This window comes from Pongo pygmaeus, chromosome 5, assembly GCF_028885625.2.
Source record: "Pongo pygmaeus isolate AG05252 chromosome 5, NHGRI_mPonPyg2-v2.0_pri, whole genome shotgun sequence".
Classification (NCBI taxonomy): domain Eukaryota; kingdom Metazoa; phylum Chordata; class Mammalia; order Primates; family Hominidae; genus Pongo; species Pongo pygmaeus.
The window spans coordinates 106,242,805-106,264,009 of record NC_072378.2 but is presented as its reverse complement, the minus strand read 5'-3'; the positions used below and the strand labels follow the sequence as shown (position 1 = coordinate 106,264,009).

General features: G+C 38.2%; 1 protein-coding gene across 3 annotated transcripts in view; it reads left to right on the top strand.

Moving 5' to 3' along the window:
• The first annotated feature begins 3,001 nt into the window (after nucleotides 1-3,001).
• The window catches only part of ATG5 (autophagy related 5), a 139,424-nt gene continuing 121,220 nt past the window's right edge, over nucleotides 3,002-21,205 (top strand). For 2 of the 3 annotated variants that reach the window (XM_054489950.2, XM_054489951.2), the window contains exons 1-3: nucleotides 3,002-3,320; nucleotides 12,592-12,757; nucleotides 20,348-20,475. In XM_054489950.2, the coding sequence (XP_054345925.1) occupies nucleotides 12,650-12,757; nucleotides 20,348-20,475 (236 nt within the window). In that variant the 5' untranslated portion in view covers nucleotides 3,002-3,320; nucleotides 12,592-12,649. The remainder of the gene's footprint in view (nucleotides 3,321-12,591; nucleotides 12,758-20,347; nucleotides 20,476-21,205) is intronic. The other variant, XM_054489953.2, reaches the window with a different exon arrangement.

Below are 21,205 nucleotides of genomic sequence, written 5' to 3'. Positions count from 1 at the left end.
AAAGAGGACTTTATAAACAAGTTCGCACGAATCAAAGGCTGCCTGAGAGTGCCGAGACCAGCTCGGTCGGGGAGACCCTAACCCAGCGGCGCTAGAGGAATTAAAGACACACACACAGAAATGAGCTGAGAGCCCAGAACAGATATTTACCCACGTATTTATTAACAGCAAGCCAGTCATTAGCATTGTTTCTATAGATATTAAATTAACTAAAAGTATCCCTTATGGGAAACGAAGGGATGGGCTGAATTAAAGGAATAGGTTGGGCTAGTTAACTGCATCAGGAGCATGTCCTTAAGGCACAAATCTCTCGTGCTATTGTTTGTGGTTTAAGAATGCCTTTAAGCCATTTTCCTCCCTGGGCGGGCCAGGTATTCCTTGCCCTCATTCCCGGTAAGCCCACAACCTTCCAGTGTGGGCTTTATGGCCATCGTGAACACGTCACAGTGCTGCAGAGATTTAGTTTATGGCCAGTTTTGGGGCCAGTTTATGGCCAGATTTTGGGGGTCTTGTTCCCAACAGAGAGTCACCCCCAATAAGCTAAAGCTTGGAGGAAATGGTAAGGCCAACCACAAAGAGCTCTTTAAAAGTTATCTTCATAGAAAAAAAATTAAAAATTTGCAGTGCCACTGATTTGGAGAAAAGGCATAATGTTCACAAATGGAAATGACAAAAACAAAAAAAAACAAAAACAACAACAACAACAAAAAACAAAAACAAATGGAAATGACAGAGACCAAACATAAAATTCCCTTTATTTCCAAATTTTTGCTCAAGGAGCATGATCATCATATAGAAACGAGTATAACAACTATTTAATAGGAACACTGATAACTGGACCATATCCAGAGGAGAGATATGGCATGTGAAGAATGGCTGAAAGAAATGACAATATTTATCCCTGAGCTCATTACGGGGCACAAGAGCTACCTTTTCATATTGAAATGCTGTCTTTTAGAAGAAGGGTTAGTTATTTCTGTTGTATGTTGTAGGTGGGTAAGGAAGAGAGAAGGACAAGGGGAGAAAGGAAGAAAACAGGGTCAATTTATAAAAATTACAGGAAGTTGAATTTTAAGTCAAGTAATCACCTTTCACCTATTGGGTTTCTTCATACATAGTTTCCCCCAAAACAATTTTTTTTTGTTTTTTGAGACAGGGTCTCTCTCTGTCACCTAGACTGCAGTGATACAATCATAGCTCACTGCAACCTTGACCTCCTGGGCTCATGTAATCCTCCTTCCTCAACCACTGGAGTAGCTGGGACTGTAGGCGCATGCCACCACGCCCTCCTAATTTTTGTGTTTTTTGTAGAGATGGGGTCTTGCCATGTTTTGCAGGCTGCTCTTGAACTCCTGGGCTCAAGCTATCCTCTTACCTGGGCCTCTCAAAGTGCTGGGATTACAGGCATGAGCCACTGTGCCTGGTCCCAACATTTTATTAGGAAATAATTTTGAACACACAGCAAAGCTGAACAAATTTTACAGTGAATACCCATTTACAATGAACCTAGATTCTACCATCTAGATTCTACCATTATATTTTACCATTATATTCTACCATTATATTTTACTATATTTGGTTAATCACATATTTATCCATCTATGCGCCCCTAAATCCATCTTATTTTTTAGATACATTTTAAAGGAAATTTTATATACTTTTGTCTGACACTGGGAAGGCAATGCACCTTAATCCCACAAGCTTTCTTACAGAGGCTAATGGCTGTTTACTGGGGACACTGTAGTGAGGATTTCTGCATTGAGTAGGTGAAGAGGACCAGAACTGTGGCTTTCAAACTTTTCTGACTGCTACCCTTACTAAGAAATGTATTTCACATTCCTATCCAGTGTACACCACATACATACTGAAGTAAAAATTTTGGGAAACAATATTTACCCTTTACATGTGTGAAGCATGCTGATATTTTCTATTTTATTTCATTTAAAAAGATGCTGGGCATGCTTCCCTAACTTGATTTAGATACCCACTAATGTACTGTAATTTACCATTTGAAAATCATCGTACTTAATGCAACTCCAAGAAGATTTTTCTTTTTAAAAGAATCCTGTGGCTACTACTAGAATTTTCCTTATGTTCCCAATTATCAAGAACCTGTTTTGAGTCTCAGTACAGTACTTACTTAACATGCATGGCGTTAGGGCACGTGTAATTAAGAGAAAAACCTTAATTGCCTGGTAAGACTTCTGGATAGAACCAATTCAAATATTCTTTATTAGTAAGTTTACCAATTATTATTATTATTATTATTATTTGAGACGGAGTCTCGCTCTTTCGCCCCGGCGGGACTGCGGTGGCCCTATCTTGGCTCACTGCAAGCTCCGCCTCCCGTGTTCACGCCATTCTCCTGGCTCAGCCTCCCGAGTAGCTGGGACTACAGGCGCCCGCCACCGCGCCCGGCTAATTTTTTTGTATTTTTAGTAGAGACGGGGTTTCACCGTGTTAGCCATGATGGTCTCGATCTCCTGACCTCGTGATCCGCCCGCCTCGGCCTCCCCAAGTGCTGGGATTACAGGCGTGAGCCACCGCTTCCGGCCCCAATTATTTTTACAAAGAGTAAGATAAAGATATGTACTCTTGGATGGGTGGGAGGGTTCAGTGCTCATATAGTCTTCTGTTAAATTAGGTTATTAACGCCTGCGGTGGTTCCAATGAAGTAGAGAAGATCAAATGAGAAAATGGATGGGAAAGTACTTTGAAAATTAATGTTTTATTAACACTGTTGTGTGATGCCAGGAAAAAAGGGATGTTGCGATCAAGCTCTAGGGAGGCAGTGTTTCAGTATTTTAAAAACTGTTCTTGTGGAACTGTTAAGTTAACCTCCCCAAGCCCCAATAACTATGCTTTGACGCAAGATTCTCAGAAGAGGGTAGAAGCTATGAACTTGGTGAGGTTTGGCCCCGAGTTCAAGCGTACTGCCCCGTTAGCGCATGCTCAAGAGCGACTCGGGCGTCCTCGCGGGGTTGGGCAGAACACCGAGGGCGGAGTTCGGGCCACGTGGGGTCTCGTGACGTCATCTCCGGGCGCCGAGGGTGACTGGACTTGTGGTGCGCTTCCAGGGCTCCGCAGCGTTGCCGGTTGTGTTCGCTGGATACCGGAGGGCGGAAGTGCAGCAGGGTTCGGCTCCGACCTCCGCGCGGGTGCTTTTTGCGGCTGCGCGGCCTTCCTGGAGTCCTGCTACCGCGTCCCCGCAGGACAGTGTGTCAGGCGGGCAGCTTGCCCCGCCGCCCCACCGGAGCGCGGAATCTGGGCGTCCCCACCAGTGCGGGGAGCCGGAAGGAGGAGCCGTCGCTTGGAGTAGGGTACGTGTGTGTGTCCACCTTGTGTGAGGAAATTCCTAGAGGAGGAGGGCTGGGGAGGGGCCAGGTAGGTGTGGTAGGAAGGAGGGGTGAGTAGTTGCCTGGAGGAGCGCCCGCCCGGCCGCGATGGCGGGTGAAGGTGGTTCCTCCGGGCAGAGGTGGAGTTGGCGAGACGCCGGCCCCGAAGCCCTGGGGCCGGTTGGCGGGTGTGGCCTGCGGGGTCCCTCTTGGGGTACATGTCTGTTGCTTACTAAGGTAGGAAAGCGAGAGTCTAGTCGCAGGCTCTAGAGTTCAGTTCAGGACCTGCATTTTTTGTGGAACACAGTTATTTAAACCTTATTGCACAGTGCAGTGTGAGTCTGTCCAAACTCGGTGGGTATGTCCTCCAAACAATTTATCTATTTACGATATTCCCTGTCTCAATAACAATATTTAGTGCTACCAAAGACATTTTCTGTTGGCAAGACACTTTTACATACTTCATTTGTACTTTGGATTATTTGAAAATTATCCTGAACTTGAGGAACCTAGGAAACTATTGGTTCTAGATTTTTCTGAGGGGTGAGGAGGCACAGCATGTCTTGAGCAATCAGAACCCGGAGACTTACCAGACAGTAGCTGAACTTCCAAAGCCTTCCAGAATTGGCTTGTTAAATTTCTGAGACCTTGAAACTGGATACTTGGCTCTGAACTGAACTATTTGTGATTTCCATAGAGGGAGTTTCTGGTTGAATTTTGAATTTGAAAATAAGGATGTTGTGCTCAGGGTAGTAATTGAGAGGTGTTTTACACCAGATTTAAGCCTGTGCTTTTATCTTCAAAGATATGCTACTTAAAATTGGGGGAAAGTGTACAGAATGGAACTGTATGGATATGGATTTTTAGAATAGTGCACACACCTGAAGTGTGTGTTTATTTCATTAATTTCCCCCAAACTGAGTACCTCCTATGTGTTAGGCACTGGACAAAACAGTAAACAAAATAGTGAACAAAAGAATAAAAATCCCTGCCATCATGGAGTTCCACTTTGGGGATGGGGTGAGAAGACACTGATAAAAAAATTAAGGTACAGTCTTTCCTGTCCCTCGGCATCTGTGGGAGATTGGTTCCAGGACCTCCCTTGGATACCAAAGTCCTCAAATGCTCAAGTCCCTGATATAAAATGGTGTAGTGTTTGCAGATAACCTATGCACATCCTCCTATCTTTAGTTCAACTCTGCATTATTCATAATATGCAATACAACTTAAATGCTATATAAATAGTTGGTATGGTGTATTGTTTAGGGAATAATGACAAAAAAGAGTCTATACATGTTCAGTACTGACTTTTTTTTCTTCCCTGAATATTTTTTCATCCATGATTGGTTGAATACAAGGACGAAGAACCCATGGGTAGGAAGGGCCAACTGTATATGTTAAGTGGCGGAAAGTGCTAGAGAAAAAAAGCAAAGCAGTGCATGGGTATAGGGAATGCCAAGAGATGGGAGTGGTGGCCATAGAAAAGATGATATTAACTTGGAGGCCTACAGGTGATAATGAAGGGTGCCACTTGGAAAGAGCTATCACTGAATCCCTGAGGCAGGCGCATACTAGCTAGTTTGACTGGAAAATAACGAACAAGAGGGAAAGACGTAGTGGATACTTAGGTGGAAATGGGGCCAAGTCATTTAGGACCATATAGGAATTTATAAGAACCTTAATTTGTACTTTGAATGAATTGGGTTTTGAGTAAGCAGTGAGTTGATCTAACTTGTGTTTTAAAAGATCTGATTGTTGTTTTGACTGTATGCAGCAGGTGCAGAAATAAGAGTTGTTGGTAGGCCATTGACTGCATTTATCCAGGTTAAAGGTCAAGGTGACTTGAATCAGGGTAGGAATAGTGGAGGTAGTGCGAAATGACCAGATTCTAGACTTTTGAGAGCAGTCAGGTAGAAGAAGGGTCAAGGACGACTCCAAGGGTTACGGACTGAGCAACTAAAGAATAGAACTTGGCCGGGCATGATGGCTCATGCTTGTAATACCATCTTTGAGAGAATCCCCAGCCTGGGCGACATAACGAGACCCTGTCTCTACAAAAAAAATAAAAAATTAGCTGAGCATAGTGGCATGAGCCTGTAGTCCTGGCTACTTGGGAAGCTGAGATGGGAGGGGAGGATCACTTGACCCCCTTGAGCTCAAGGTTACAGTGACCCATGATCCTTCACTGTAGTCCATCCTGGGTGACAGCAAGACCCTGTCTCTTAAAAAAAAAAAAAAAAAAAAAAAAAAAAAAAAGTACTTTTCCACTTAGCGAAACGGAAAAGACCACAGAGTGATAATGATAGGAGAACTTTTTGTTGGGAGGCTGAGGCGGGCGGATCACGAGGTCAGGAGACCGAGACCATCCTGGCTAACATGGTGAAACCCCCTCTCTACTAAAAAGACAAAAAAAAAAAACCCTGAGCCTGGTGGCAAGCGCCTGTAGTCCCAGCCACTGGGGAGGCTGAAGCAGGAGAATGGCATGAACCTGGGAGGCAGAGCTTGTAGTGAGCCGAGATCGCGCCACTGCACTCCAGCCTGGGCGACAGAGCGAGACCCCGTCTCAAAATAAAATAAAATAAAATAAATGATAGGAGAGCGGAGGAAGGAAGATCTGAAATGGTTTTTCGTTTTGCATATGTTAAATTTCTAAATGGAAATGTCATATGTGGTGGTATATGTGAAGCCAGCCAGTTCAAAAGAGAAGTCTGGGCAGAAGATAAAACTGGGGGAGTGTAAATGTATAAGTGGTATTTAAAACCATGTGAGATATCTTCAAGGGAGTGGTTCAAGGACTGAGTCCTGGGGCATTTCAACATTTAGAGTTTGGAGAGATTTACAAAATTTCCTCCCTCCCAGGGTGGGACTGTTGAGTAAAATTCCTCTTGAGAATCACTGATTCACAGTAACTGGATAGAAGGAAATAGAAAGCAAGGTCATTAGCTGGGAGAGAGGAGGAGGAGGAATAAGAAGTGAACATTTGAGGGAGGAGAAGGTATAGAATAGTGATGTAGGAAAGTGGGAGAATAAATGGACTAGGGAAAAGCAGGAAACTAGTGTTTATGAATTTAAAGGAAGACCAGCCAGCATAGATTATTATTTTTTTATGTTTACACGCTTAGTCTAGTAAGTATTTGATATTTCTAGGTAGTTGGGGGTTTTGTCAGTGAAAATTACTTCAGGTAGTAGGTTAGTTTTTCTTGGTATGTAGTGTGAAAGAAACTATTATGCATTATATTGTTGTCACACCGTGCCATTTTCTGAATGACTGATTGGTTAACAGATGTTGTTGGTGGGCACCTACTCTGTCCCAGGCTCTGAACTAGATGCAGCAAATAGAACAGTCAAGGATAGCCCCTGCCCTCAAGAAACTTCTAGTAGATTGGGTCACGGGTTGGAATTTCTTTATTTCCAAGACATTTCCTTGAAATTGGATGGATGGTGATGTTGGTGTAGTGTATGTAGGAGAGGGAAAATCTTTCTAAAATAACAAAATATGCCGAATTTAAAGCATGACTATACTGATTTGGAAAGGAGTTTAGGGAGAAAATTTCTTGAGTAGCTAGATTCATATATTTATATATTTTTCCCCATTATTTAACAAAAATTTCAAAGCCTACTATGTGCTAACTGTACTAATATTGGTGATAAGAAGGTACTTATGACTAAATTTTGCTGTCAAAGGACTCCGAGTTCAATGTGGGGAGGGGCAGGAGACAGATAAGATAAACAGATAACTGCATTGCATGATAGTGCGTGCTATTAAAGAAGTAATTAGACTGAAGGCTGCACAGGGGAAAACTTCCCAAGGAGCTGATATTAAGCCGACGCTTAAGAGGATTAAGAGTTGTCTGGGTGCGGTGGCTCACGCCTGTAATCCCAGCACTTTGGGAGGCCGAGGCAGACGGATCATGAGGTCAGGAGATCGAGACCATCCTGGCTAACACGGTGAAACCCCGTCTCTACTAAAAATACAAAAAATTAGCTTGGCGCGGTGGCGGGCACCTGTAGTCCCAGCTACTTAGGAGGCTGAGGCAGGAGAATGGCGTGAACCCGGGAGACGGAGCTTGCAGTGAGCCGAGATGGTGCCACTGCGCTCAGCCTGGGTGACAGAGCGAGACTCCATCTCAAAAAAAAAAAAAAAAAAGAGTTGACTCAGAGAGGATAAAAGAGTTGGCCAAAAGAGGAGGGAAAAAGTGTTCCAGCAGAGGGGCCATGGAAAGATGAGGAAACTGTGTACTAAAAACATACATTGTTTATTGAGTGGTTACCAAATGTACTAAACACCTAACAGCCCTGTGAAAATTAAAATTATCTTCATTTCACAAATATGAGAGTCAAAGAGGATGGGTTTGTTGCTCAAGACACATAACTAACAGGTGGAAATCAGAGTTTAAACCCATGTCAGTCTGATTTCAAAGCCTCTTAACTATCTTACTGTATTTTGCATGCTGTCAGCATCTAAATCTTCCCTGCCCTTGTTCTTTATCCCTCATTTTTCACCAACTTCTCTTTCTTCCTTGGAAAGACTCATCTGTTTCTCACCAGTCCACAACTACCTCTCTAGGTCAGGCACTCATTACTTTTTGCCTTAGTTGCTGAAATTACTTCCTGGCTAGCCTCTCTGACTCAAGGCTCTCCCTTCTGTGCACTGCTACCAGATAATTGTTTTTATTTTACCATTCTAAAACCTGTAGGCACTATAGGTGGATGAGATTGAGATTCCCCCCCAGTCTTCTGTTTGGTATGTTTCATGGTCTAGTCTCATTTTATTTACATTTAGAGATTTGACATTAGAGGGATAATAATTGCTTGCATTTCCTAGCACTTACCATGTGTCCATTATTGTATCAAACACTTCATGGATTTTTTTTTTTTTTTCACAACAACCTTTTGACTTGGGTAATATTAATTCCACTTCACAAGTAAGGAAATTGAAGCTTAGTGAAGTAAAGTGACTTGCCTAAAGGTCACGTGTGATGTTAAAACATGTTATGGTATCAGCTCTTTCATTATCTATTAATACTACTCTCAACCCAAAATTTCCTTAAAAGTTGCCATATATATTGCGCCTGCCCACTTAATACCTTTATTGATGCTATTTTGGCCTGTTAGAATATTTGTCATCTTTTTGCCTGTCCATATTCTACTCATTCTTCAAGTTCCACGTCTTTTAAAATTATTTGAACATTATGGGATGTATTAATATCTCCAACCCCTCCTCTTTCCCCTGCCCCATGAAAACTCTCACAAAGTAACATTTAATTATACCATGGACATATGGATGTTTTGGAGTTGGGAGGGATGATGGCAATCAATATAGTATGATGGAAAGAATATGAGATTAGAAACCTGAGTTAGGATGTGGCTTCTAATTTTGGCTCCGCCATTTATTAGCTACAAGATTTTAGAAAAATCATCTGACATCCTCATCTCAAATTTATCATTTGTAGAATGGGAACATACAGGCTTGTGTGTATCACGTGTGAGGTAACGTAAAATGTATAGTGTTTCTGGAATTACTTGATATTTAAAGTAGTATATAATCTACTGTTAACTAATTTTTATTATCTAATCTCACCTGCTTACCTCATTTTTTGGGATTCTGTTTGGTTCTGTATTTTTATATTCATACACTGTCTTTCCAACAAATTCAAATTCAGTAAGCATTTTTTGAGCACCTCTTGAATTCCAGATACCATTCCAAGTATCAGAGGTGAAAAGATGAATGAGATATGAGCCTTCTCCCTAACGGAATCTATTACAGTCTACTGGAGGAGACGTACAAATAAATACTATTCATATAAACTTACAAGGGTAGAGGAAAAGTAGAGGTGCCAAGAGAAAACAAGGCGAGTTCTGCCTGAATCATGTGTAGAAGAAAGGTTATTTTGAGCTGGGTCCTAAAGGATGTTTAAGTTGGAAGATAAGGTAAAGAAGGCTGCTTCAGGGTAAGGGTACCACCAGCATGGGCAAAGGCACAGAAAGGACAGAAAGTGCATAGTATGTTTAGTAGATTTGGAGATTATACTTTGTTAATGACTGAGGTTTTTAGAAGTCCATTATTCTTCTTCTAGCACCTGCCACACAGCTAGGCATATCAAACGATTAAATATTTGACTCTAAATTGCATATTATTAGCAGTGTTTACTGCAAAATTTTTAGCTTTTTTTATACCTATAATTACTACTTATGTTATATAATGCTTTTGATTATCATTAGTTTTTGAAGTCTTTAAATGTTGACTTTTAAACATTTTTGAGACATGTTCTTGTTCTGTAAATTATAATAGTAGATAACCTTTATAGTACATATTATATGATAGACATTGTTCAAGTGCTTTACATGTATTCATTTAATTCTTGTATCTAATGTGGTAAGTGCTGTTTTCCCATTTTATAGATGAGAAAACAGAAATAGAGAAGTTAAATGACTTACTTGAGGTCACACTGTAAGTGGTGGAGCTGGTTTTGGCTCCAGACAGTCTGGCTCCACATTTTACATTTCTGACTTCTACTCTATAGTGCTTCTCAAGAGTTATATTTTGTTTTATTGCCTCTTTAAAAAAGGATTATTGAAAACTTAACATCCTTTGGTTTTATTCATGTATCCCCAATTTTTCTTATATATTTTTAAAGTTAAGTGTATTCACTGGAGACATGCTTTCTTATATAATTTATTATAGGTAAACATTAATATTGAAAGATTAACATTTTAAGATCCTATAAATTTGGGTCTGTGTATTTTGAGGCAGTAAGCAGCCTTGTTTGCAGTTTTCATAAATCTGTTTTGCAGAGTTTGTTTGTTTTGCAACATTTGTGTCAGCTCTACTACATTATACCTTTAGCTGCCTTGGCTGAGTTAGTTCTTCCCTTGAGGTCTTGCAAAAAATATACATGTAAGCAACAATGGTATATGGGAAATAAAGTACCAATTTATCTTTCACTAGTTTTTGTACTTAAAATCCTACTGTAGAACTTTGGTAAACTTGGCTGGAACATAAGACTTTAAAACTCAAGCCTGTAGTTGGAGTCTTGAGGTGTTCTGCCTTCTAAGTCTATATTTGTATCTTTTTTGGGAAGGGACTCAGAAACAGAGAGCATTGGTCATTCATTTTACTGTTCGTGACATGTGGAAGGGAGAAACAGAAGAGAATGTTATGGAAAGAAAGAGCAGGATGGTCAGGGTTCTCGTCTGGCAGCCTAGAGGGGAGAGAAGGGAGCCACACTCACATGCATGATATTTTGGTTTATGATGATCCCTGCCTATTAATAAACATGGCTCAAGTGGTGTCCTGGAATCTGACCAATCAGATTACTATTCCTCCTTGAGAGGACAGTGCTTGGAGAGGAGGGAAGAGCAATTGTCTTGGATTATATTTTCTATCTGCGTCTTCTGAGAAGAAAAATAATATCAATAGTGACAATATAGTGACTTCAACTTTAAGCTTGTAATTAACTTTTATTAAATATTTTTAGTAAAGGAACTCTTCATCTCAAATTATTTTTCTCTTCATCATCAAAAGGTGAATCTCAGTTGCAGCTGTTGACTAACTGGATCTATCATGGCTGCAGAAACAACTCCATACCACCTTTATATCAGATTCAATTTTAGATTTACTTACTTGTCATAACCTAGATTTCATTATTTTTTGCCACTAGTGAATTCACTTTAAAAAGAGCAAGCTATTAATGTAATCAGGACTTAGTGAGGTCTTTCCTATTTTCAGTGAGTTAATTTTGTGTCATTTGTAAACTTGGAAATTTTTTGCCAAATGCAGAAACTCAATAGTTTGAATTTGTAGCCTATCAGTGTGGAATGATATGAAGTTTACATGCATGTATATCATTTGCTTAAAGTAGTTGTTTTTATGGATATATTTTAATAAAAGTTAAAACACTAGTAGTATGCTGGAAAGAGCACTGGACTCAGTTTAATAACCAGAATTCTTGTTGCCTAGTACTTTTGTGTTGGACATATTTTTTCCACCTCTTGCAGTTTACTTACCTGTAGATGACATTGCATCCAGTTGACCTCCAACTGTTTCTTTCTTTAACTAATTAATTTATACTGTCTTAATGTCATTGGTCAGTGGAAGAGAAAAAAGGGAAATAAGCTCCTTGAATAATTCAGTGTTAATAATTTATATTTGGCTAAACTTGTAAGATTATTTGGAATGTTTTCATAGGATACATTGTGATAGATTATGAATTAGCTGCCTATCAAAGATGAGAAATATTATTTGGATAAGTATATTGAATCTTAGTATCCAGGTGCCACATGTTGAGTTACTCTAAGTGTATATTATCAACAGTATTTATTTCAGCATTTACTCATGTCGTGTATTGTGATGTGTTATTCAATTGCAGAATATTAGCATTGGAAGGTACTTGGGTATTACAGAGGTCAAAAGCCATGTCCTTATGCCGTACCTAGAATATTGTTTTGCAGATCTAGTGCTATATTTGTGGTATAGAGAATATTCTGAGAGATCTAAGTGGAAGCATTTACTGTTTCATTGGGGCCAGAGGACTGTGAGCATGGTTTGCAGAGTAGGGATTTGAATAGGTGAGAGAGGAGCATACTAGGTAGGGGAATAGTAGGATACAGAGAAAGGTGTTCAGGGGGCCACTTTTGGTAGAGGGTTTACAAAAAGAAGTACAGTAATTAAAATGGAAGTATTGGTGGGATTAAATTATAGAGAGGATGAAATTTAGAATGGGGAATGGGTTTATAGAAAGAGTTTTTCCCCAATGTGAAAGAGATATTTTCTAAGATGGGAGAGTAGTTCTGCAGGAAGAGAGGAAAAACTATCTGGAGTAGGAAAAGGTGAATATATTGGATGGGGCAGGGGCAAATGCAAGAATGATCCTTTGGAGTTAGACTGTCAGGATTCATGGGGTATAGGTGAAGCTTCTCTTTAGATAAGCAGTAGACTCTTCTGGGCTTGAAAGACTGATACAGATATAGTTTCATTTTGACTGTGGTTCATTACTTAAATATGCAATGAATATTACTGGCATATGTAATTTTGATCTGATTCCTTTACATAAATAATAATTTTACGTTTAGAATTTGTTGTACTGTTTTCTTTGGATTTATACTAAAGATTGGTGATCTCATCCTTTTTTTTTTTTTTTTTTTTTTGAAGTGGATAATCTTTATGGCATTGATTTTTTTAAAATAATCTTTTGTTTTCTAGCAGGTTCATTCATCGTTGCAAGGATCTGACTAATGCTCTTCATTTTATTTTCAGTTTGGCTTTGGTTGAAATAAGAATTTAGCCTGTATGTACTGCTTTAATTACTGGAAGAATGACAGATGACAAAGATGTGCTTCGAGATGTGTGGTTTGGACGAATTCCAACTTGTTTCACGCTATGTCAGGATGAGATAACTGAAAGGGAAGCAGAACCATACTATGTAAGTACATTGATTGTGGCAAATGGGATATTTAACCTTGTCCATTTTTGTAAAAAAAAGCTCTAAGAACTTGGAGGCCATTATGTAACATTTTATATACAGCTATTTCATGCTTGTTTTGGAAAAGAAATTAACACAGATAAGCATAAAGAAGGAAATAATCACCTCTAATGCTACCACTCAGAGGGCAAAACCACTGTCAACATGTTGTCATGATGCCTTCTGGACTTTATTTTCCTTACATGTATGTGGGTATGTTAATGGAATCATCAGCTATGGTGCCTTCTTGACTTTCTTTTTCTTATGCATATATTCATATATAATAAATGTATGATAATGGAATAATAAGATATGTGCTTTTTTAATAGGAAGAGATACTGAAAATAATAGGTACAGATTGTATTCTTTTGTAGTTAGGAGATTCTAAGCAACTGTTTAACAAAGTGTTTTTATAGCTTAAAGAACATATAAACATGCACACATACACACACACGATATGTTCACTGAGCTATTGTATGTTATATGCGAGCTAATATGTAATATATATTTAATATATATTATAAATTGCACATAGACTTGCAGGTGTGAGTTAATGGATTATGTATTTTACAAACACTTTTCAAATGTCTTCTGATTTTGGTGTGCTTTGTTTTCCTTTCCTGAGTGCATGTATAATCTCAGTTTATGCCTCTGTCAGAGATGACATCCTGCCTGTTTACTGAATAGCCCATAATAGGCAAAGATATTCTCAATTGTCATTACTGTTTTTTCTTTTTGTGTCTCAGGTATGCATTCTAGTATTTACCTGGAGATGATGTGGAAAAGTAGAAATGTATTTGTGATGAGGAAATGCTTCTTCTGTTTCACTTTAATGAAGTCTGCCCTTTACTTTCCCCCTCATCTCTCTGAGAGGCAGCACTGCTCCTCAGCCTGCTCCAGCTACGGAAAGTCAGATTACTGGAGGAAGCTACTTATTAAGGAGCCCATTCGCTCACTTTTTGGGTATAGGACTGTTTTTTTGTTTTCCTCTGTGCATCCTCAGCATCTGGCACAGGCTCTTCAAGTGGTACTACTCGGTGCATGAATGTTTCCCCAGGCTTATGTTGGGATTTTGTTTGAAATCATCTTTTTTGGGTTTTCTTACTAGAAATGATAGTTTTAGAGAAGTTCGGCCATCTTGTTACTGGTACTCAAGCTTATATACACGTGAGTAATCTTAACTTTGGAAATATCAGCCGTTTTCTGTCTAGAAAAACATGCACAGTTAAAAACCAAGTATGGTCATAGTTTTATTTTTAGAAGAATTTCATTTGTTAGAAGTATTTTTTCTGTTCCTGTTCTGTAATATAGGTTAGGATACCATTTTTTTTTTCCAAACAAGTTTTTGCTGTTTTAATTACAACTTTTAACCTTCATTGGCTTTGTAATAGTATCTAAACCAAACAGTATATAAGAGTATATTTGGCCAAATTGACAACAACTGAAAAATAATTTTAAGTCTGTTTACTTCTATTTATTTATTTTTGAGACAGAGTCTCACCCTGTTGCCCAGGCTGGAGGGGGCAGTAGCGCCATCTCGGCTCACTGCAACCTCCCTCTCCTGGGTTCAAATGATTCTCATGCCTCAGCTTCCCAAGTAACTGGGATTACAGGCATGTGCCATCATGCCCGGTTAATTTTTATATTTTTAGTAGAGACAGGGTTTCGCTATGTTGGCCAGGCTGGTCTCAAACTCCTGACCTTAAGTGATCTGCCCGCCTCGGCCTCCCAAAATGCTGGAATTACAGGCGTGAGCTACTCCGCCCAGCCTGTTTACTTTTAAATCAAACTCTAATGTTTGACATACTTCCTAAAGTTAAATAAATTTCATGTAAAGAATACAGTATTTTTTCTTTATAGACCTGTTTAAATTGGAAAAGACTGTTGTGAGCACTACAGCATAAGTTGTTTTCTAGTGTTTGTAATCAAATTGAAAATGGCAAGAGTGTTGACGTTAACTGTAGGAGAAAGAGAATTGTGTTGTCTTACAGGTAATTGCTTTTTTCTTGAATTCATCCTAATTCTTCACCCAGAGAAGAATTATATATGAGAATTCACCTCTTATACGGTCATGATATGTGTTTTTGAAGACTATTGGGTGACAGGCATATAATAAACATAAAACAAAAAACTAGAATTTAAAACTGTATGGCACAATCCAAATTTTGCTATTTAAATACATACATGCATAAGTGTAAGTTAATACATGCAAGGAAGAAAATATATAAAACATTAGTGATGACTAGTCTTAGAATTACAGATGAGGATTTTAGTGCCAATATAGCTGTAGTTCAGATATGTCCCTGGCTGTCAATTAAGCTTGAACATATTTTTAATATTAATATTACATATATTCCTGTCTTTTTTGCATTTTGATTTGTTGCCTCTGTGCATAATCTTTCTGCCTATATCCTATATGTGTATCACTGAGCATTATGTTTTATTTTTCAGAGAATATTGGGAAGGAAATTTGTAGAAACTAGATAACTTTTCAATTTGTATTTCTTCATTTATGTTCATTTAAACTGTTGCTTTTCATTTAGATTATCCAGTATAAAAACACATATACTCATTTGCATTGCTATTTTGTGACTTGTTTCTAGAGGAAATCGTGATTAGACCCATGGTCATCAATGTCATGGACCCTTAACATTAGACAGCGATCCTTTTATGTATCCTTAGTCAGGTGTCTGCCCTTTTCCACTATGACAATGTCTCTGAGCCCTGACCTCTTCCTTCACTCTTAACAGGTGACCTCACTTCCTCCTTCATGAAGAAGATAGAAATGATATGATAGGTGTGATAGGACCTCCCTTAACTTTCTGCCACCAAATCTGCAAAACCTATCTGCATCACACACATTTACTTCTCTTTCCCTCCTGTTATAATGGAAGAAGTATTCTTCCTTCTAGGCAAGGCCCAGCCCTCTGTCTGTCTTCTGCCTTCTCAGGAAGCTGGTGGTATCTGATCTTCTCCCACCTCCACCTCTGCCTTCTCTATTTATTTTACTTTCAACTTCTTATCTGCTGGCTCCTTCACAGTTTTTAGTGTTGTCATAAATCCTTCCTATCCTGAAACAACAACCCTCTGTTGACCCCATCTCTCAACTTTGGCTTTTCCTCCATGGCTAGACTTCTTAAAAAGGTTGCTTATAGTCATTCTCTGCCTTCCACCTCCTACCAGTTAGTTTTCTGTAATCACATTTTCATACTATTCCAAGAAAACTGTTCTTGTCAAAGTCACTAATGATATTTTTTTAGCCAAGCTCAGAGTCTGTTTGTTAATTTTCATTTGCTTTATCTCAGCAGTGTTTGATGTTGTTGGTTGCTTCTCCCATCTTGTGGCACTGTCCTGTTTAGCCCTGCAGTGCTCAGTATCCTTGGTTTTGCTTTTGCCTCTCTGGTTTTTATGTGTATGTGTGTATGTGTGTGGTCTTTTTTGCCAGATCGTTCTCCTTTGTTTATTCCTTAATATTGGTATTTCTTAGGGCTCTGCTTTCTTTTTTTTCACTTCACTTTTTACCCCCTGGAGTTCTTGTCCATTTTTATGTCTTTGTCAAGCATTTATATCTTGACAATTCCCAGTATTTTTCTCCAGAGCTCCAAACCTATATATTTGTCTGCTGGAGATCCTCACTTAGATGTCTTATAGGAGCTCAAACTATGTATGTTAGAAACTGGACTCATCAGCTTTCCCCCCAAGAAAATCTGGTCATCTGTATTATTTTATTCCCTTCCTATTTTGGCAAGAAGAACTACTCTTACTTGAAACCTGGGACTCATCGTTTGGTGCTTCCTTCCTTCTGTCTTATCCCAGATATTTAGTCGGTAACTTACTCCAGAGACCTCAGTGTCTCTCAGACTTATCTGATCCTTTTCATCCCCCACTGCTACAGCCTAGACCAGACTACTGCTTAAAAACTGATCAGGCCAGGCGCAGTGGCTCACGCCTGTAATCCCAGCACTTTGGGAGGCCAAGGCGGGTGGATCACCTGAGGTCAGGAGTTTGAGACCAGCCTGGCCAACATGGTGAAACCCCATCTCTACTAAAAATACAAAAAATTAGCCGGGCATGGTGGTGGACACCTGTAATCCCAGCTACTTGGGAGATTGAGGCAGGAGAATCACTTGAACCTGGGAGGTAGACGTTGCAGTGAGCCGAGATCTTGCCTTTGTACTCCAGCCTGGGTGAGAAGAGTGAAACTCCGTTTCAAAAAAAAAAAAAATCAAATTGCACAGTAGCAACCAGTTTCCTGCTTTTAGTTTTCCCTTCTTCCCATTTTCTAGTCTGCAGTTGGAGTAATCTTTTCAAAACACATATCTGATCTTGTCACTTGCTGGCTTAAAACCTTTGTGGCTTTTCATCATTTTTAGAATCTTTCATTTAGTTTATAAGGTTCTCAGTAATCTGGCCCCTGGCTTCCTCAGCACTATTCTGTCTTAACTCTCTACCTTCCTATCATATTCAGCGTCTTAGACTTCACTCAAATGTGCCCTTCTTTGTTTCTCTATATTCATTCCATGCCTTTTGTCTTGCAGTGTCCCGTTTGGAAAAGGCAGAGGTATCTCCCATACCTACACACACCCAGACTTCCACACTCACCCATGTTCATTTCACTCCTGTCTTTTGACTCTTTGCCTTAAGTTACACTTCCTGTCAAGGCCTCCCTTGAAACTCTAGATCAGGTTAAATTCCTTTGCTACTTGCTCTTATAACATTCTTTACTTCCTCCTTGCATTAATCACATTTGTAATTTTGTTTTTTTGTATCTTTTTTGCTGTCTAACCTGTATGCTGTATAAGGGGAAGGACTCTTCTGTCTCTCTCAATGTTGTATCCTCATTGCCTAGTATGATGCTTTACACATTGGAGTGGAACAGAATTCTAGTATGTTTTACTTCTATTTTTGTCCTAGAAAGGTCTCTAATTTTAAAATTGAAAATTGTTGGACAGAATTGGACTTGGCATAAAGAAATAAAATTATGGGCAACTTTTTTGGAAACATAAGTATTCCATATAATTGCATAAAATATGTATTCTTTTAAGCTATATAGATAAAAATGAATCACTTGTATCAGAGTCATGGAATACTTTATACTAGGGCTAAATGAGGAATAAGAGAATGATAGTTTCCATTGTAGCTGACAGTATTTCCAAATGTGGTTAATCTTATTCAAAGTAAAAGAACTAAAAGAACATTGAAGACATATGTTAAGTGAAATAAACCAGACACTAAAGGACAAATATTATATGGTTCCACTTAAATAAGGTACCTAGAGTAGTCAAATTCATAGAGATAGAAAGTAAAATGGTGGTTACTGGGAGCTGGGGAAGCAGGGAATGGGGAGCTACTGTTTAATAAGTACAGTTTCCATTTAGCATGATGAAAAAGTTCTGGAGATGGATAGTGAATGTATTTAGTAACTAAACTGTACACTTAAAAATGGTTTAAATGGTAAATTTTATACTAGATATATTTTACCGCATTGAAAAAAAAGAACTTAAACCAATGAAATACATCTAAGAAAAGCAATGAGTAGTATATATAGTCTGCAGGTAAAAGGCAAGAAGATGATGTCTTTTCATTGTTGTTTTCATTTTTATTTGTTTAAATATTTCCTAGGTAAATTGTATCTATATTTACTATAGAATAGTCATTCTTAAATCTTAGAGTGATTTCTTAGTGTTTCTATGGATATATTAGTTAAAGATTACTCCCACGGGCCAAACGGAACAGAAAATTGCAGCTACATTTCAGTGTGGATTCTGCCTTAAAAATGAGTATTCTTTTAAAATTACAGTTGTTGGCTCTGCCTCACTTAACCTTTGGCATCTCTGACTCATTCAGCAAATATTTATTGTGTGCCTCCTTTTAAAGCAGGCACTATTTTGGGCAGTGGAAATGTAGCATTGAACAAAACAGACAAAAATTCCTGTCTTAATTGAGGTTATAGTCTAATGTTCTTTTTTCCTTATTGTAAAAAATATTTTATTTCATAAAAATCATTCGTGAGTTCTTTAGCAACTTTAAGTGAAGCCAAGGCATGTAGTACAACACTCTCCAAAATCGGGAGCTGATATATCCATACCCATTAGCTGTGGTGTTTCTTCCCTCCTACTGTCTCCATTAAGTTAATATTATTTTCTACAGAATAGATTACTATGTAATGCCCATTAATCATTTTTAAAGTTCAGGATTTGCTAATAGAGACCTTATTAGACTAATAGATTATACTTACATGTTTTTTGAAAACAGCTAGTTTGCCATGCTGTTTTGCTTTTTTTAAGAGACTTTAATGTCACATCTGTGTTTGTCATTTCTGAAAGACTACACTGAATCTTTTCTCTGCCATTTATTTAAGAATAGCATGATATTGGCAAGTTATTTAAAAGTAAAACAGGGGTGATAATACTTCCTGTGGGGGAAAAAACTGCTTTTTCTTATATTAAATAGTAAGAATTCCTTTTTCTTTCTTCACTAATCACAGTTATTTCTTTATAAAAGAAGAACTTATATTCTGTTGAATGCATAATACTATTCAACAGCTTGTTCATAGTATTTAGTTCCTTGTATTCCATACTGGAGCATGCCAACTGTCTCCCTCCCATACCCCTGTATTCTGTAGCCCCTAGGATCAATGTCATGTTCTTCTTCCTAGTTGGTACCTGTTATCTTGGACTTCCATGATTAAATATAAATTCCTTCAACCAGAATATCTCTTTTTGTAATATATTTGCCAGCTTAGTAGTTCTACTTGATGTATTAGTCAAAAGATATCACCTTGAATAAAAAGCATGAAAGATGTTACGGTTATAAAAGCAGCCAAAAGAATAACAAAGCAGTTTTATCAACAAAAGAAATCAGACACTTAGGAAAGCAAGAAATGGCTAGAGTGTCTACTGCAAAGGAGGAAAACCATAAATTTTTGCCAACCTCCTTCTTTTATCTACTTGTCAGTTCTTTATATAAATCATAATTGATTTTCCGAAACACTCTCCTGTTTTATTTTGGGTACCTTTTCTGGGGAAAAAACACTGACCAGGTTCTTCATACTGTTTTTGTTGAGGCTTTACCTAGCCCAGCATTCTCTCTCAGCCTTCAAAACATGATGGACTGGTTGAGAAGATTTGATTGATAAGTCGAAGTATACTTTAGAACTCGAGTTGATTATCTTCTTAGAACAGTTTAATTGACTCAGATGAATCATTTTAATTTTTAAGTTAAATTTTATAGAACCAATAAGTGTCCTAAATAGTATGACATCTAATTACATTTTTATTTAGTGTTATAGGAAGATTGTAGATAGATTTGTGTTGATGATTCTGGGCATTTATGTGGTAAGCTGTGCTTAAAGTAATGGCCCCATAAGAAATATTAAAACATCTTAACCTTTAACCTTTGATCTTCTATAAAAAGCAGTAGACTTTGGGTGGGATATTCAAAATAATGCAAAGAACACGGCTGTTTTTCCTTAAAATTCAAAAACCTACATAGTATTTTTTAAAAATAATAACTAGTAAATAAATACGGTTTTACAAATTTTCATTTCAGTTGCTTTTGCCAAGAGTAAGTTATTTGACGTTGGTAACTGACAAAGTGAAAAAGCACTTTCAGAAGGTTATGAGACAAGAAGACATTAGTGAGATATGGTTTGAATATGAAGGCACACCACTGAAATGGTGAGTGAATTTTTCTGCATTATTAAGCATTAAGTATATACTAGCTTTAAAAAGGTATAGTGCCCTGAAACAATTGTAAAAAAAGTCCTGCGAGGATAGAAGTCATTAGTCTAGCACATACAATATGTGAAGTTTAGATTATTATTAGAATACGTTATTGAGAATATTTCTGCCTTCTGTTTGGATGCATGGATGACTGGATAGATTCATATATTTTTAGCAAGAGATTTTTATATGGTACAATAAGAATATATTTGGTTATGGGCTATTTTCAGATATATTTAAAACTCCCTTATGAAAAGTCATCTCTTGACATTATTCAATTTTATTTCTGACACCAAAATATTTATAACATCTTTAAATACATGATTACCTTAAGTGGCATTGTTCAAACTGATTGCCATATTTAGTTGACCACTGTGCCAGAAGCACATCTTAACTAGGCTTGGTTTAGAGTATTTAAAATATATTGATTTCCTTTTTACGTGAAAAATAAATTTGATGTTTTGCATTTTTAAGAAGGGTATTGAACTGATAAGAACAGATACTACACGAATCCCAGCACTTTGGGAGGCCGAGGCTGGCGGATCACCTGGGGCCAGGAATTCGAGACCAGCCTGACCAACATGGAGAAACCCCATCTCTACTAAAAATACAAAATTAGCTGGGCATGGTGGCGCATGCCTGTAATCTGGGCTATTTGGGAGGCTGAGGCAGGAGAAATGCTTGA